The 17,398-nt window shown below is 38.7% G+C and overlaps 1 protein-coding gene across 1 annotated transcript in view; it reads left to right on the top strand.

Annotated features, from left to right (window-relative positions):
• Positions 1 to 1,286: 1,286 nt before the first annotated feature.
• Positions 1,287 to 17,398, top strand: part of LOC111147355 (thrombospondin type 1 domain containing 7A) — a 442,849-nt gene continuing 426,737 nt past the window's right edge. The window contains exon 1 of the mRNA XM_022503356.1: positions 1,287 to 1,458. Coding sequence (XP_022359064.1) covers positions 1,287 to 1,458 — 172 coding nt within the window. The remainder of the gene's footprint in view (positions 1,459 to 17,398) is intronic.

Below are 17,398 nucleotides of genomic sequence, written 5' to 3'. Positions count from 1 at the left end.
GAAAGAGAGAAAGGGCAAAGCATTATCTGATTTCTCACACATTCTTTTATTCTGTATGGTTTAAGAAAGTAAAAACACAAAGAACAAAAGACCCCAAAACATTAAATTATTTAGATTCTGAAAGGCATTTTTCTACAGCAGGAGTTCAGAGAAATTAGTGTCCAGGATTTTTAAGTAAAGAGTGTACTAATTTGGAGATACCTAAGTAATGAAAACTCATTTTTCCCTTTAATTTTACTCACAACTGTGTGGGTATTTAAAGGAGCATATTTTTTTGACAGAAGTAAAGGGATAGCACTTTTATTTACTGCGTGTTTGAAATAAAATTCTACGATTAGTTTTGTAAAATTTTATCCACATAACTAGCTAATAAAGTCCTATTTCAATTTTAAAGACCTTAAAAGACAATGTACTTCGATTTGTCCCAGTAGGATCCGTACTGTTCATATTTCTATTGAGAACAGATTATGTTAAAAAGAAACCCAACATTTAGGAAGGTGTTCAAACGCATTTCAACAGCAAGTAAACAACTCCACTCTTCTACTATGTTTTTCACAACCTGATCATAAATACTGCTCCCCACATAAAGTAATTCAGAAGCCATCGCTTAAAAATAAATTATAAACATTGATGCTTTGTGTAAATACACACTAAGAACAGCATGCCACTAGATCCAACGCGTGACTCCTTGGATGACGATGAATTTCAATGCCTGTTATTTGTCATGCCGAAGCCTGTCGGGTGATGATTCTTTTTTTTGGTGTATCCTTCCAAACATATTTCATCGCACCATGTGCAAGGGAGTTCTTTGGGCGGGCGTGTTGGATCGAGGTGCCCCCTCTCCCCTCCGCTCCTTCCTTTCTTGCCCTGGCGCTCTCGCCGCCTCCTGCCTCCAGCCCCCTTTGCTCCTTTTCGGCTCACGCCCCCCTCCTCTCCCTCCAGCTGGCGACGACTGGGTTGCGCTGCCTCCCAGACCTCGAGGACCTGCTCAGTCAGCTGGGGCCCCCTGCGGACGGCTGCCTCCCTCTCCGCTAGGACCTGCCACTCTGCGCGGAATGGCAGCCGCAGCAGCATCCCCGCCAGCGGCGGTGGCGACTGCAGCCAAGGCCACCGCGGACGCTATTGTTCCCTGGTGTTAAACGCGCTTTCCCTCCTTTTCATCTGAAACGAACAATAGCAGGAAAGAGCTTTGCTTTCTGTACTCCTTGGGAAGACGGTGTGAGGGCAAAGAGAAATTCCCTGCCAACCGCGTTCCGGATCCGGACCCTGGAGCGGCTGCGGGCGGCATGGGGCTGCCAGCGAGGCGCTCTGCGTCCCGGAGCCCGGGCACTGCGGGCCCGCGCCGGGGGGTCCTGCAGCTGCTGCCGCTGCTCCTGCTGCTGCTGCTGCGCCCGGGAGCTTGCGGGGCTGCGGCTCAGGGCGAGGCGGAGGCACCCACCTTGTATCTGTGGAAGACGGGTAAGTGGGACAGAGTTCTCCCTTCTTCGCAGCTTCGCGTCCAGGTCCATGTTACAAAACTGCTGGGCTTCAGGAGGGACCCCTGCGCCCCTTGAGAGCCTGGGTGTCCTGGGACCTTAAGGGGAAAAGTATGACTACTAGGAAGCAAATTAGGTCATGTCCGATGCTATTAGGAAAGAAAAACCTAACAATTGAGAGGCATTAGTGAGTCACCGGAATGATATTTCTCTCGCAGCTCTGTGGTTAAGGAGGACAACCAACACCGCACTTTCATAACGAAGTGCATTTTTAACCTCTGGATTTTTATTCTACTAGGAGTTTCTTGAATATATTTCCAGCAAAGAATGGGCACACAGCTTAGAGCCGGTCTTTATTCTGTCTTGCAGTTTGCTCAATGCCATGATATATGTGGGTATGGAGTTGAATTTGTTAAGTATAGCTTTGTGATATGTGGGACACGTGGAAACAAGCCAAGCCAGGGTAATTCTAACAGTTAAAGGCGAATGGGGCTCCACTGAGCTCACGGAGAGGGCGTAAAGACCACTTCTTAACGAGTGAATTGCGCGATTTTTTTTTCAAAGTGCACAATTGTAAGAATGTTTAGGTTTAAACTTTTCCTGCCTTGAGAATTGTTCTGCTTTGTTTCCAACCAACTAACAAAAGCAGCAACTAATAGTGCCTCAGAACCTCCAGGCAAAGTGCTGACTAGAGGTCCTGGTGGGACAGTGACAGGCAGGAAAACAATACCAAGTGAGGAATTACTCCCTTTTCTCCAGTGGCTCTTCTCCACCCCCCCACCCCCCCACCCCCCAACCCCCCACCCTCGCCAAAGGATGAGGAGAATTCTTCAGCAGATCTGAAACTTGGCATGTTCATAGGAATGAAGTGAGAAGAATTATTCCTATTGCTTAGGGGTAAGGATATATTAAGAGTTTCTTGGCAATGCCTAAACATTAAGAGAAGGCTGCAATAGAAGGGAGGGAAAAGATGTATTTGTTATGGGATTGCAAACAAATTACAGAATGGATCTCTTTCCCGGCTTCAACTGTCTGTAGCCCCCTGCTGCAGACAGATTAGTTTGCTCTACAATTACACTGATATTCTAAAATTTTAAAGAAGTAGCATCTATCTGGCAACTTAGCAGCTTGAACAGCAATTTATTACAAGCCAAAGTACCTAATATGTCTCCACATGTTGCAAGAAAAATCACACACACTTTTAGAAAAGCCATTTGGAACGTTAGCATTAGCCATTCTTGTTAACACTTGGAGTTTAAATATTAGTTGATTGGTGGATGCAGATGAAATCATATTAATTTGTCTCAGCTTAAAACAAAGAGTTGAAGACCTGCTCTGATTTAGCTAAACCCATGATCTTACTTTTCAAAAGCTTGGTCATCACAACAAACAGTAATCAAACTATAATTTACCATTAAATGGTATTATTTGAATGCTTGGTAAAAGCTTCTCAGGTAAGTGTTGGGCGAAATAGTACTTGGCTTGGTTGAAATTTGTGCTATTAAACTAAGAAAAGCCAAGCAGTAATTCAGATCGAAGAAGAGTCTAGGCAGTATTCACTGTGCAGCATCTGAGGTGCCAATATATGTCAACATAAATGTCATGGTGGGAACACAAGCCAATAAACTGTTTAAAATAGTGGAAAACTCTCAGGAGCAAGGGTATGGAGACCTTGGTTCTCGTGCCAGTTCCAGCTCTTGCTAGCTATAGGAAGGTTGGCAGTTCACTTAACTTTTGACCCCTAGTTTTCTCAGCAGCATATAAATGTGATGATACTTTCTTCAGACTATTCACAGTATTATGAAGATTGAATGAGTGAGTTATGAGAAAGTGATCTGTACATTTCAGAGTCGTGTGTGTGCGAATACCAACTAGCATGGTGAGGATGATAAGGACAGCCTTCTGACGGTGGTCCTTGGTTTGGTGGAAAACAGTGAAATAAGTTGGGGAGAAAAATACCGACCTCTTTATTTTTTTTTTCTGGGGGTGAAGGAAAATCTCTTTATTTGTGTAAAGAGATCGAGAGTTGCTATCAGAAGAGCAAGGGAATATTTAAAGGAGAGGGATATACTGGAAATGAAAATGTAGAGATGAAAGAATCATAAGTGTGTATCACTTGATGAAAATAAAAAATCAGGAAGAGAATTGGGAGAGAAAATGAGGTGAGACCATCCAGGATGTCTATTTCAGTAGAATACGCTTGGTCTTCGTACAGCACTATTGGTCAGATCATTGAATTGCAGGGATGTAGTAAAAGGTTTACTGGAAGAGGAGCTAGAGTTCCTAGACAGGAACTCTAACTCTGTGTCTATCTCTAACAAGCTACAGAGCATTGGCAAAGTCATTTAATGACTTTGGTTCTTCGTTTCAGATTTCGTAATATTCATTGGTTAGAAAAGATGATATCTAAGGGCCTATCATTGATGTTTGATATGTTTGATATGTATGTATACATATACACATACCTACACCATAAATATACATATGCATATGTATATATAGTTTATTAACCAGTGTGTATACATGTAATATATATGTATATGATACATAAGGTCTATAAGACATGATATGTGATATCTAATGTATAGAATATGAAAATTTAAAGTGTATATTATATAAAAGTTTTTTCAAGTCAACTCAAAACAAGGAGTTATGAGGACTTATTGTGTGCGTTACAGGAAGTCAGTGAGGTAGAGGCTGACTAGGATATTATCATCCCTTCCTTCAAGAAATTCACAACTGGGGGCACCTGGGTGGCTCAGTGGGTTAAGCCTCTGCCTTTGGCTCAGGTCATGATCTCAGGGTCCTGGGATCGAGTCCCGCATCGGGCTCTCTGCTCAGCAGGGAGCCTGCTTCACCCCCCATCCCCGCTTTCCTCTCTGCCTACTTGTGATCTCTCTCTGTCAAATAAATAAATAAAATCTTTAAAAAAAAAAAAGAAATTCACAACTGAACAATACTGTAAATACCCAACAATTACAACCTGGTGGTGCCATACTCATGAACAAAACACTAGGACAACAGGAATGTTGTGTAGCTGATAAAGGAGGTTGTGGAGAGTTTTAAAGAGGAGTTAATGTTGATTGGGGTTTTGAAGGGCGAGAGCTGAATTTTTTTTTCTGGGAGGCATGGAGGTACACTGGAAACCAAAGGAAGAGAGAAAATGAAAATGAAAGGCACAACAACATTCTTAGGTTTTCAAAGTACTGCAACTCATGTCTAGGATCTTTGGTAGGAGTGAATGGGTATAATGCCAATTTGATGGGTTGGGAAAGATTGTAAGAAAACCTTTAAACTTTGGTAAAGAGTCTGGAGCTTAACCTCTAGGCAAGTGGAAACTGTTGGAAAGCTTTGCGCAGAGGATTGACAAATTCTTTGTCCAAGATGGAGAGAGAAGTAAAGAGGCTGGGAGGTCGGTAAGGAGAGGGACTGAGAGGCAAAGGGGAATAGACGTGAAGAGTGAGTAGAGGCAGGCTGGGGGTCACACTACAGAAAATATTATTCTGTTTTAGGGTGTAGGGAGCTCTTTGCCAAGGAGAGGAGGAACTCATCCCATGAAGATCTCCATCATATCTGCACCCAGTTACTTAAAACCAAGAATGTGAAAGATGAGCAGGTTTCCTGGGGTTAGAGAAGAATATCAATTTAATTTAGCTATGCTAAACTTGAGGTAGTAATCCATTCAGATGAATAAATCTAATGGGGAAACTAGTGATTGGATGGGTAGCTTAGGAGAAAGAGGCTGAAAGTATATGCTTGGAACTGAGCATGGTAGTTGGAGGGATCCTTAAAAGAAGAAAAATACTGAAAAGAAGGGCCAGGATACTTCACAGAGAATATTGAAATTGAAAGGGCCACTGTCAGGGAGAGACGAGTGGAAGAGTCAGAGAAGGTATGGTCATAAAAGGTCTGAGTAAAGTGGCAGTATGCGCTAATGGAACATGTTTTATGAAGGGGATGGTGGCAAAAAGTGAAACACTTCTGAAAGACTGGAAAGGAATTAAGAAATATTTCAGAAATGATCAAGTAAAAGGGAGAATTGATAAGATACCTAACAGTGTTTTGGGAAAGGATGTTTTAACTGGATTGGTGGAGCTATAAACCGATTTGAATAATAAACAAGATAATGGAAAATGTATAATATTGATAAAGTGAAATAACTCAGAGATATTTAAATCAGTACTCTGCTGTTTTTTAATAGTTAAAACTCCAGAATATAAGATATTTAAAATATTTATTAAAATACAAAAGTTAAATGTTTTAACACTTCTTTGTCACATTTATTTGAAAGGTAACTTGTCTTTGTGTGAATAGTTGAAAAACTTATTTCATACACCCAGAGGTAAAGCACTTATTATTGGAAGATAGTTACTGATAAGTGCTTTTCATTCTTTAATATTCTAGAGTATGGAATTTTTCACTAATAATTATGGCTAATAATATTCACCTGGCAATTCTAAATTGAGATTATCAATGCATTGAATAAAATGTGATGGACTAACAGGAGTAGGACAGAAAATAGTGAATACCTCCACTTCTATCAATTTCTGTCACAGACATATTTTCAGAAAGGTCTTAATGAAGTAATTAAATTTATTATTTTTTAATTGATGTATAATTGATGTATAGTGTTACATTAGTTTCAGGTGTATAATATAGTGATTTGACAGATTTATACATTAAGCTATGCTCACCACAATTGTAGCTACCATCTGTCCCATATGCCATTACGATACCATGGACTATACTTCCCATGCTGTACCTTTTATTCTCGTGATGTTTTCATTCCAGAACTAGAAGCCTGTATCTCCCACTCTCCTTCACCATTTTGTCCATACATTTACCCCCTCCCTTCTGGCAACCATCATTTTGTTCTCTGTATTTATGGGTCTGTTTTTGCTTTCTGTTTTTGTTTATTCACTTGTTTGGTTTTTTTAGATTTCACATATAAGTGAAATCATAGGGTATTTGTCTTTATCTGTCTGACTTATTTCACTTAGCATATTACCTTCTAGGTCCATCCGTGTTTTGGCATATGGCAAGATCTCATCCTTTTTTATGGCTCAGTAATATTCCATTATGTGTGTGTCTATGTACACATATGTACGCATACACACCTACACACACCTTCTTTATTTATAGACACTTGAGTTGCTCCCATCTTTTGGGTATTGTAAATAATGCTGCAGTAAACACAGGGATTCCTATCTGATTTAATGTTACTGTATTCTTTGGGTAAATACCCAGTAGTGGAGTTGCCAGATCATATGGTAGTTCTATTTTTAATTTTTTGAAGAATCTCCATACTGTTTTCCACAGTAGCTACACAAATTTAGATTTCCACCAACAGTGCATAAGGGTTCCTTTTTATCTCCCTTCTCACTACTACTCATTTTTTCTTGTCTTTTTGATTCTGGCCATTCTGTCAGGTATAAAATGGCATCTCATTGTAGTTTTGATTTGCATTTCCTTGATGATTAGTGGTTTTGAGCATCTTTTCATGTGTCTGTTTGCCATCTTGATAAGTCTTTGGAAAAATCTTTATTCAGGTTGTCTTGCCCATTTTAATCAGTTATTTGTGGGTTTTTGGTGTTGAGTTATGTAAGTTCTTTATGTATTTTGGTTATTAACTTCTTATCAGATGTATCATTTGCAAATATCTTCTGTGCTTCAAAGGTTGGCTTTTCATTTTGCTGATGATTTCCTTCACTATGCAAAAGATTTTAATTTTGGTATAGTCCCAAATTGAGTTAATTTTTATAACAGTGAAATTACATTGAAATGCAAGGAAGAAGTATACACTAGCCCTTGTTCAGAATTCAGGGGATTAGGATATTTATAGGTGTGTGTTTTTCCTCAAGGAGATTACTTCTCACATTAATCACTTTTGAAGTAAGTTCATCCAATACAAGGCAATACTTTAAACAGCAATCACTGTGTCCTTTACATGGTTAATTGTATGTAAAGTAATCCCTTACTTCTTCATTATAGAATAAAAATAAGTACTATCCTTTTATTTTCTTTCATGTACCTTGTCCTAATATAAAATATTCTGTAATGCATACGAATCCTACCATTCATTAATAAATAAGAAAGGAGAGAGGGATGTCATTCCAGGTAGTAGTAACATGAGGGTTGCATTATCCTAATAAGTGTTCTTTACTTCAGTTATACTTAATTTGGAATATAGTTTGCTCATTAAATGAAAGATAGGGATGGAGCAAAGTGGACAGAGTATGGGCATTAGTGTCAACCCAGAGTAACATGGATCACAGTGTTGTATTTTATCAATATTATCAAGTTAGTTCATCTCCCTGAATCTTTTTCTTTCATCTCTAATATGGATAAATAATATGTATTATATAGAGGTTTTCTGAGGTTTAATTAAATATGGTAGCATATGGAATGTTTTAGTGCAGTGTTTGATATATATGGGAACTTCGGTGAATGACAGTTTTTATTATTGCTGTTATTCTGTTGTGTAATACAATGGTTATTTAATTATAACAACTGGAGCAAGTCCAGTAATGTGCTTTCTTGAAATCATTTTTTTTGGTAAATACAATAGAAATTACAAATTGATACATTTATAATGTTAGATACTCCAACAAATTATAAGGGAGGCAGCATTGGGGAATGGAAAGAACACAAACCTTGGAATCAGAAACTGTTGTTTAAATCTGCCTCTACCTAACTGGTCAAGTTACTTAAACTCTGATTTTGTTTTTTCACCTTAAAATGGTGACAGAAATTCTGAAGTGTGAGGCCATTTGCAAAGTTTTAACAGGTAGCAAATAGAAAGTGTCTAGTACACTGTCCTAAATATAGTAGATATTCAGAAAATGTTCTCCTCCCATTCTTTTATATTTCCTCTCCTAAAAATGACATAACAAGCAGGAATTTTATAGATTCAACACGTTTATCTGTCTTTTCCAACCAAGGGGCTCCATGAAAAATGAATAAAACAAGTCTAGGAAGAGAAGTTGTTTTATAACAGTCTCATCTTTCTTATTAGTTTGACACTTAAATGTAGATAGCATGGACCAAATACCATAAAACTATTTTGAGCAGCAAGTTCATAGTGAATTATATAAATAGAATTTTTATTCTTTATTTTGTGCTATATTTCAGGGGATTTCTCAAGAATCTGAAATTTTAGTTTCTTGAAATTGTCTTGTCAGCCATGCCTTCCAAATTAAATGTTTCACAGAATTGGTTTTATGCAATTTTTAATTTTACATATTAGATGATTATTTAAATACATTTTTAAAAACTACTGTGTATATCTTGTTTCCCTGCCCTTCTTTCTTAGCATATATAACACAGTGTTCAAAATTCATTAAGAGCGTATTGATTATTTGCATCAAAAAATGAAAAGCCCAAGTGGTTTTTTGAAGCTTTAATATCTTAACAGACTGTGGTAACTCAGGTCACTCGTTATGCAAATTGTAGGTAGCAACCTGGTTTGCAAAATAAGAGAAGCCCCAATCAGGGCTGAGGTTGATTGCTATGGAGTATAGCACATACTCAAACTCTTCCCTGCCTATGATTACAATATAAAAAACCGGCCTAACGGCAGTCGGATGAGATGCTGACATTCTAACTAGATTATTGGGGAAGCATGGTGTGCTTGAGCTCCTTTTCTAAGGAAATGAAACCTCTTAATCTCTCATGTAAGTCAGATTGGTGACACTGGACACTGAGATGTCTCTGGGAAGAGGAGAGCAAAGGCCTCTGTCTGGTAAATATATAGAACAGGCTCTCTTAGAATTTCAAGAGAGCCTTGGAATTCATAGAAAATCACATTAGAATGGTCCTTAATGAAAGAAAGACTGGGGAAGTGGCATCTGGAAAATATCACAAGAACATCATAGAGTGTGAGTTAGAGGTGCCAGTGAGTCATAAGGTAGAGATTTTTTCCATTTTTTTTAAATCAGCACTTTATATTTGACACTTTAGAATTCATTAAAATGATGAAAAATAAAGGAATTTGCATTTAATCCTAGGATACACAAGCAATAAGAAAAACAATATTTAGGGGAAGTGATAGAACAATTAAAAACATGTTGGGAAAGAATAGAGGAAACATGGCAGGACTGAAAACAGTGACACTAAAAAGTAATCCATCTACTGCTTCTGATATACAACTGGACCTAACCAAAAGGATGTCCTTTCAACTTCCAGAAGCACTATTCAGCTAACTGATATTTTGCATAGTCTACTGGGTAAAATCATAATCTCTAGGGTATCATTTTTGCTGTACCAAAGTTATGCTATGAGGAAATAAATGAAATAAGGAGATATGGGGGAAAGGCACAAATGTGCTTCTTTATATGGACAGTAATTTTCAAATGACCATGTATGTGGGTAATATTGGAGAGGGGACTCTATAAAGGCCATCAGAGAGAGAGAGAGTCCCTATAGAACTTATTGAGTGATGTCTCTAAATTCAGAAGAAGCTATGCATGGCTATAAAGGCATGGGGAGTTTGTAAGACATAAGGGGGAGCAGCACAGCAAGGGAAGAAAGGTGAAAACAGGCAAATCATCTTTTAAGAATTAGTTTTAATAGGCTTGATTTTTTAACAGTTGTACGTTTATAAAAAAATTAAGCAGAAAGCACAGAGTTGCCATGTATCTCTCATTCTTCCCCCCATTTCTCCCTAATACTGACATCTTGCATCAGTGTGGTACATGTGTATCATTGATGAGCTAATATTCATACACTATTGTACTTAAAATCCATAGTTTATATTAGGCTTCAACTACTCTCATACATTCTATGGTTTTGGACAAATACGCAAAGGTATATATGCACTAATACGTGTTTCTGCCATCACAGTATAATACAGAGTAGTTTCACGGCCCTAAAAATCCTCTGTGCTTCAACCTATTTGTCCCTCACCCCATTCCTCCATCCTCCCAAATCTCTGGTAACCACTCATCTTTTTACCTTCTTATGTCTCCATGCTTATTCTGTTTTTGGAATGTCATATAGTTGGAACTATATAGTATGTAGCCTTTTCTTCCACTTACTAATTGTGCATTTAAGTTTCTTCTGTGTCTTTTCATGGCTTGTAATCTCATTTCTTTTTATCAGTGAATAATATACTGATTGATGGACATAACAAAGTTGGTTTATCCATTTACATATTGAAGGACATCTCTGTTGCTTCCAAGGTGTAAACATCTGTGTGCCAGTTTTTGTGCGGATATGTTTTTGTCTCTGTTGTGTAAATTCCAAGGAGTGCAGTTGCTGGATCATATGGTAAAGAGAATGTTTAATTTTGTGAGGAGACTGTCTTTCAGAGCGGCTGTACCATTTGCATTCCCACCACGAATGAAGGGGAGTGGCTGTTGCTCTATGTCTCTGCTGGTGGTGTTGGTATTTTGAATTCTAGCCATTTTAATGCATGTAGTTGTATCTCACTGTTGTTTGTATTTCCTTTTCTCTGATGACCTATGATGTTGAACATCATCTTTTCATCTGCTTGTCATCTGTATGTTTTCTCCGGTAAGGGATCCGCAGTCTTTCCACCCCATGAGTCGCAGCAAGAGCAGGCAGAACCCTCAGGTGACAGTTCACAGCCTCAGTCTAACCTGTGCTACATGTTTCCACTACTTGTTGCCCTGATGAAAGGATTCCCACTAAAAACAAGTATTTTATAAAGAGAAAGTACACATGGAAATTAAGTAGATAATAAGCCATACATGAAGATGGGTCTACATTTTGTCTTTTGTTCCACCTAGAGGGGAACACCTGGGGACCAAGTTTGGAAGTGGTAACAGTCTCTTGAAGAGGAAGACAATGGTGTGATATAGTCAAGGTTCAATGGAGCCGGCCAGCTTGTGAGATTTTCAGGTGCGCTCTACATGTGCGGGGTCTCTGGCTGACTTGGGTCTAGTGAAGCATGTAGTTGCATATCTGCTTTTCCTTGCTCTTCCCTGGAGGCTAGCGGAAAATTGACGTGCAGTATCCTCCTGAACTTCTGGGAAATGGTGCAGGTCTCATAATCTGAATTCCTGCTAAGTTGACCTGGGAAACAAGTTGTCAAGGCAGCCTCCTGCTTATTAGCTCGCTCCCCCAAACTGTTCCACCGACACAGTGTTGAGCACCCCCAGGATGGGGGGAATAGAAGAGTGGCTCAAAAGTGGATAGTGTGTGTGTGCATAAATACAGTATACTATCCAGGTAGTTAACCTAGCACTCTCTAGAGAGCTTGATGGAAAATTAATTTCCCAAGCAAATGTATGGAGCATGGGCATTGATTGTGTAGTGGGACTCATTTAACTCATGGTGTATGGTGAATGCAGGACTTTCTAATTGTGCCACACTGTCTGGATAAAAAGTTATCTCTTGGGTTGTAATAGTGGTAGCAGTAACAGCACATACTGAGTGTTATAGATGGGAGTATTTGCAAGTTTGTGCTGTAATGTGCCTGCTGAAGAATGGCATCGAACACTTATATTGCCTCTTTGGTCGCTGATTATTTTTCTTTTCTCTCTCAAATTTGGGTTGTATTATTTAAAGATGATTTTTGTTTACTCTCTCCAAACCAGAGGGCGTAACTATGCACGTCAGAGGGGTCAGTTACTTCCCCGTGACGGTGAATGAGATTAGTTGAATTGAAGCCATAGCTTGAAATGAAAGTAGTACTGGTTGCTAAGTAGTAAAATGTGTATTTATGCGCCTTTGTGTGTGTAATAAATAAATGAAATGTTCCAAAATGAACTTGTGAGCCACATATGAATCTTGACCTCATTTTGTAATTTATTGAGAATGTGAACTCTAATCTCGGCGTCTTTCGTCCCTCAGCCATGCCGTACGTATTATATTAGTTATCTCCCTGTTCACGTGATTTTCAAGGGATCTTGAGACAAAACTGCAGAGCACTTCGATGGTGTCTGGCTAGTGTCAGGACTCAATAGCTGTCATCTTTTACTGTAGGTGTGAACCACAAAGGCCTTCTTGCAGAGCTGGTTTGTCTCTGGATCTGAGTCTTTTTTTCTCTTCATTTTCACTCTTCTTCCTTGGATCCACACATGCATATCAAGCTTCTCGGTATCCAGCACCGTTCTCCTTGCTCCTGCTGTCAGGACCAGCTCATAGTCACCAAGCCCTCAGCTCTGCTGTTTGCAGAGTTGTTCAAAGTATAGTTTTAAGATACAGAGACATTTTGCCTCAGTGTTTTATTTTTACTTGTGATTGTGCATATTTTTGCCACGCAGGAAGTGCAGGAGGTGTGACTGTTTAAGTGGGTCTGTGCGTCCCAAAATTCCTTTGTGTGGAAACACCTGAGATTATTCTTGGCAAGACTTCCTTGTTCTGTGATGCTGTGAGTGAGAGGGTGTAGGAAGTGTACAGTGAGTGCTGAGGTATCCTCTCTCACAGTCCTCTTTCCTCTCCCAAAGTACATATGCCAGTGTGTGTGTGTGTGTGTGTGTGTGTGTGTGTATGCGCGAGTGATGTATATGCTCTGCATATGTATATGCATATATGTAAATATCCTACTTATACAACTCCAGATTTCAGTATCCTCTGTAAGAAACTAAAATGTTTCTCAGCTTGGAGGAGTGCTATTCAGCTCTCCTATGGCTATTACAACCTGTTTTAGCTGTACATTTTCTAAAGTTTGTGTATAATGTGTGAGCTTCTGATAGAATTGCAAAAATGATTCAGTGCATCATTCTGGGTGTACCCGTGCACACATATGCATCCATGCCTAAATGCATAAATAACTGTGGCATGGCGCGCACGTGCCAGTGGCACAGTCCTGCATGGCTGAATGACTACACAGGACTTCATAATGTGTCCGGCACTATGGACATTATTATACTACCTCAAATGTTATAGGCATGCCAAAGTGGCGATGTTTAAAAAATGTGCACAACTAAGGATACTTTTCGCTAAATATTAATTATAAGCAAAGTTATGTTAACATTTTATTTTGGAAAATTTCATTTCAAACTTTCTGTGCATCAAGATCTCACTCATATAAAATGCCTTTTAATATTTAAGTGTTGTATTACCTTCCACCAACTTGCAACTTTAGTTTAAGATCCTTTTATGTCTAACTGTCTTCCTGTGTTTGCCACTTTGGTGCCTGAACGATATCCTCAAACTGCAGTGCCTGCACAAATTTCCAAGAAGTACTTTTCTTCTAAGAGCATCTGTGTGCCAGCATATCCGCGAACATGATTTTTATAAAATACTCGTTGTGTATTGTTTACATTGATTATACTGTCATTAAGGCAGTGCTGGTAACAGACCCAGATGGAATAATGGTATGAACTGTTGTTTTTTTCTATATATGTGGGTTCAGTGTATTGGATGTGGTTTCAACTTACAATATTTTCAACTTAGGGTGGATTTTTTGAGGTGTAACCCCATCATAAAGGGAGGAAGATCTTTATATACATGTGTTTGCTCATAGATTATGCACATTTATGGAAGCCATATATTTTGTTTTGTACTGTCGGTATTGTATTATATATAATGCATATTTTTTTTCCGGTGGGAAATGTAGTTCACTCAGAGCCACTCCATCATTGCCACGTCAGGGAATCCAGTCCACAGAGTTAGGTTACTTTTTTCTTCATGTTTGTGACGATCAATTTGCTTATGCAAAACTCCAAGCCCTTACTGCTTTTTTTGCCACCAAACTTGGTGCTGGGGAGCAAATGTGAATATCACATGGACCCCACTCCTGAAGTTCTCTGTCACGTGTAAATAAGTAATTCTTGTCTAGATAATGTATTGCAAAAATAAGAAACTTATATATATGTGGAACAGAGAAAGGGATTACTATTTTGCAGAAGGAGCCTGGAAAGGGAAGATTTCCTAAAACATGAGTTTGACAAATAAACAGCTTACGGAATGGACAAAGGCTGTAGCGAGATGGAATTCTAGAATGAGTGGAGCTGGTATGAAGAAATTAAATGGAATGTGTGTTCAGGGACAGTAAGAAGTTCTGACGCATAGAAAACTGGGGATGAGGTGGGATAGGAAGAAGGGTGAGTGTGAGTATGGAGAGCACATAGAGAACAGCGCTGATTGGGACACTGTAAGGAGCCTGGCTTTTGTTTGACGTATGAAATCTAGGAGCCCAAGTCCTTTTAGTGGGGTAAAACACAGCAACATATTTGCAAATGTTAAGTCATATGCTAATTGATAAATTTTAGAAGATTGTTAGTTTTGTAAATGAATTAATATAATTCTCCTTGAAAATTTTCTATTAGAAAGCTGTCTTTAGGTAATGATAATTAAACAGAATTATTTCTAAGACAGAGTTTCCTTTCAGGTGTACATATAAGGGTGAGTTGATGTATTTTTTTTTTTTCCTCTACAGTTTTGATTAGACCAATGTGTGAAGAAGTAAACCTTACATCTGTGTAGTATATCTCTGGCAGGGTGAGTGACAGAGAACGTGCATGACTGAAGTGGAAGAGGCAGGGTGTAGAGGCTGGTTGTGCTCACTCTTCTTTGTGTAGGTTTGGCTCACCAAAGAAGCAACACCACTCCTTTGCCCTTCTCTGGGGCTGTCATTTGCCGTCATTTAGAGACGGGATTCACTTTTTGAAAAATGTCATGAGAGAAACCCTGTTGACCACATACAATATCCAGTGAGTCACAGTCGGATTGTGGGGCCCTAGTCTACAGCCTTTGCCTTTGGCAATCCTGCGAGGTTTCCCAAAAGCTGATGCTTAAATAGAGGGATGGAAAATATTAAAAAGATACTTTTTTGAGGTTTAGAGAATGACTGCATGAGAAAATATGGAATGCCAAAATGAAACGGAAGTGTCTGAACAGTCCTGTTTCTGGCCAACATTGACATTTCCCTCCACTTCCTCCATGTTGTGCTTCGCTAGTCCTCATTAGTTAAGGGGCCTTGTGGAATGAGCGTAGCCAGCAGAGAAAGGCATCTGCTGCCCTGGGCTGGTGCAGGTAATCACAGAAATGCAGCAAAAGATCATAGGGCTCAATCGCTCTATAAAACAGCTTCTTCTGACAGTTTGCAGTGGTGACTATACATCTCTAATGGGAGAGTCATCAAAATGGATCTGGATTTATGGAATCAAATAATCCATAAGGAAAGCTTTGACTGTTGCTAAGATCCATTTCACTTCCTGTCTCTCACTGCAAGATTTAATGTAACTTCTTCAGTTCCCTTGGTTTGTTTTATAAAAGGATGGGCTTGGAACTGCTTCTGCTGTGAAAATTCCACAGGAAGAGCCTACATAGTATGAAGCGGTCATGGTGGATTTTCCAACTTGGTTGACCAAGCACTGCAGCACCATGAACATCATGATGTCTCAGATCATGATGGGAGTTCTCAGAGATTTCAAGATCGAATTTTCTGTCCTGATCAAATCATCCAGAAGCTAAATTAATTTAATTTAATGAAAAATGTGGAAATTAGAGGAGTGATTCTTGCACTCTATCATTGTAAGTAAGATTAAGCTTTGTTGGCCATATGCTGAATATTGGAATTGCTATCACAGAGCCATGTGTTTAGCAGCTTGATTGGTTTTAAGACTTGTGTGTCCATCATCACAGTCAATTCAGAACATTCTCATTACCCCCAGAATATTCAGAACCCCATAGTCTCTCACACTTGAATTCTCCAATTCTTCCCTATCAGTCCTAGGCAGGTACTGATCTACTTACTGTCTCTACAGATTAGCCTATTCTGGATATTCCTTGCAAATGGAATTAAAAATTCTTTGTTTTTTTTGTTACTGGTTCATTTTACTTAGCATGTTTTCAGGGTTCATCTGTGTGGTATTGTGTTTCAGTATTTCATTTCCTTTTACTGGTGAATAACATTCCATTTTGTAGATATGCCACATTTTATTCATCACTTGATGGATATTTGGGCTGTTTCCTCTCTTTTGGCTATAATGTGTAATGCTGCTGTGAATACTCATGTACACGTTTCTATGTAGGCATGTATTTTCATTTCCCTTAAATATATACTTAGGAATGGAATTGCTAGGTCTTATGGTAGCTTTATATTTTATGATTTGAGGAACTACTAGACTGATCCATATTTTGTTTTAAGTTCAGCACAGTACAATGCACATTGTGTTTTCCAGTAACTTCAATTATGATGTAATTGCCATTCAAGAAATCCATTGAATGTACAATGCACATTGTGTTTTCCAGTAACTTCAATTACGATGTAATTGTCATTCAAGAAATCCACTGAAGTTTCCATAAAGATATCATTGTGTAATTAGAAGGTAAGTAGTTAGAAAATAGAGGAAAGTAATTTCAGGGACCCAGTTTATAAGAATAAAAGCACATTTAGGAGGAAAATATGCTGACGTAGTCATGAGCACACTTGTTAGGATACCTACAAGGGGCTCATTTTGTTTTTGTTTTTGTTTTGTTTTGTTTTTTAAAGATTTATTTATTTATTTTAGAGAGGGAGAGCGAGAGCATGCAAGCACACCAGCCGGGAAGGGGAAGGAAAGAGAGAAGGAGAAAAGCAGACTCCCCACTGAGCCTGATGTAGGACTCCATCTCATAACTCTGATCATGACTTGAGCTAAACTCAAGAGTCAGATGCTTAACTGACCAAGCCACCCGTGTGCCCTCCTTTTGGGTTTTCAGTCTGATCATACAGTGAAATCTTTAGTAAAAGGAATACAGGTAGTAAGGATGAAGGAGCTGTGATGACTTAGGCTGATTTAATCATTTAACATGCACAGAGAAATCAAAGTGATACTAATGAAAAATTCTGACGTTAATGCATTCAGCAGTTGCCCATTTGGTTTCTACAGCTTAGTGGATATAGTGACAATACCTGCTTATGTTCTTGTGGTACTCTACAGTTCTCCAAGCACTCAGATCACATGTTCTTTTACTAAATTCTCACAATTTCTTCTTAAATATAGAATAAGAAGTAATGCACTTTTTGT

The sequence above is a fragment of the Enhydra lutris genome, unplaced genomic scaffold (genome assembly GCF_002288905.1).
Source record: "Enhydra lutris kenyoni isolate GAN:26980312 unplaced genomic scaffold, ASM228890v2 scaffoldscaffold16, whole genome shotgun sequence".
Taxonomy (NCBI): domain Eukaryota; kingdom Metazoa; phylum Chordata; class Mammalia; order Carnivora; family Mustelidae; genus Enhydra; species Enhydra lutris.
This window is presented reverse-complemented; position numbering and strand designations above follow the sequence as displayed.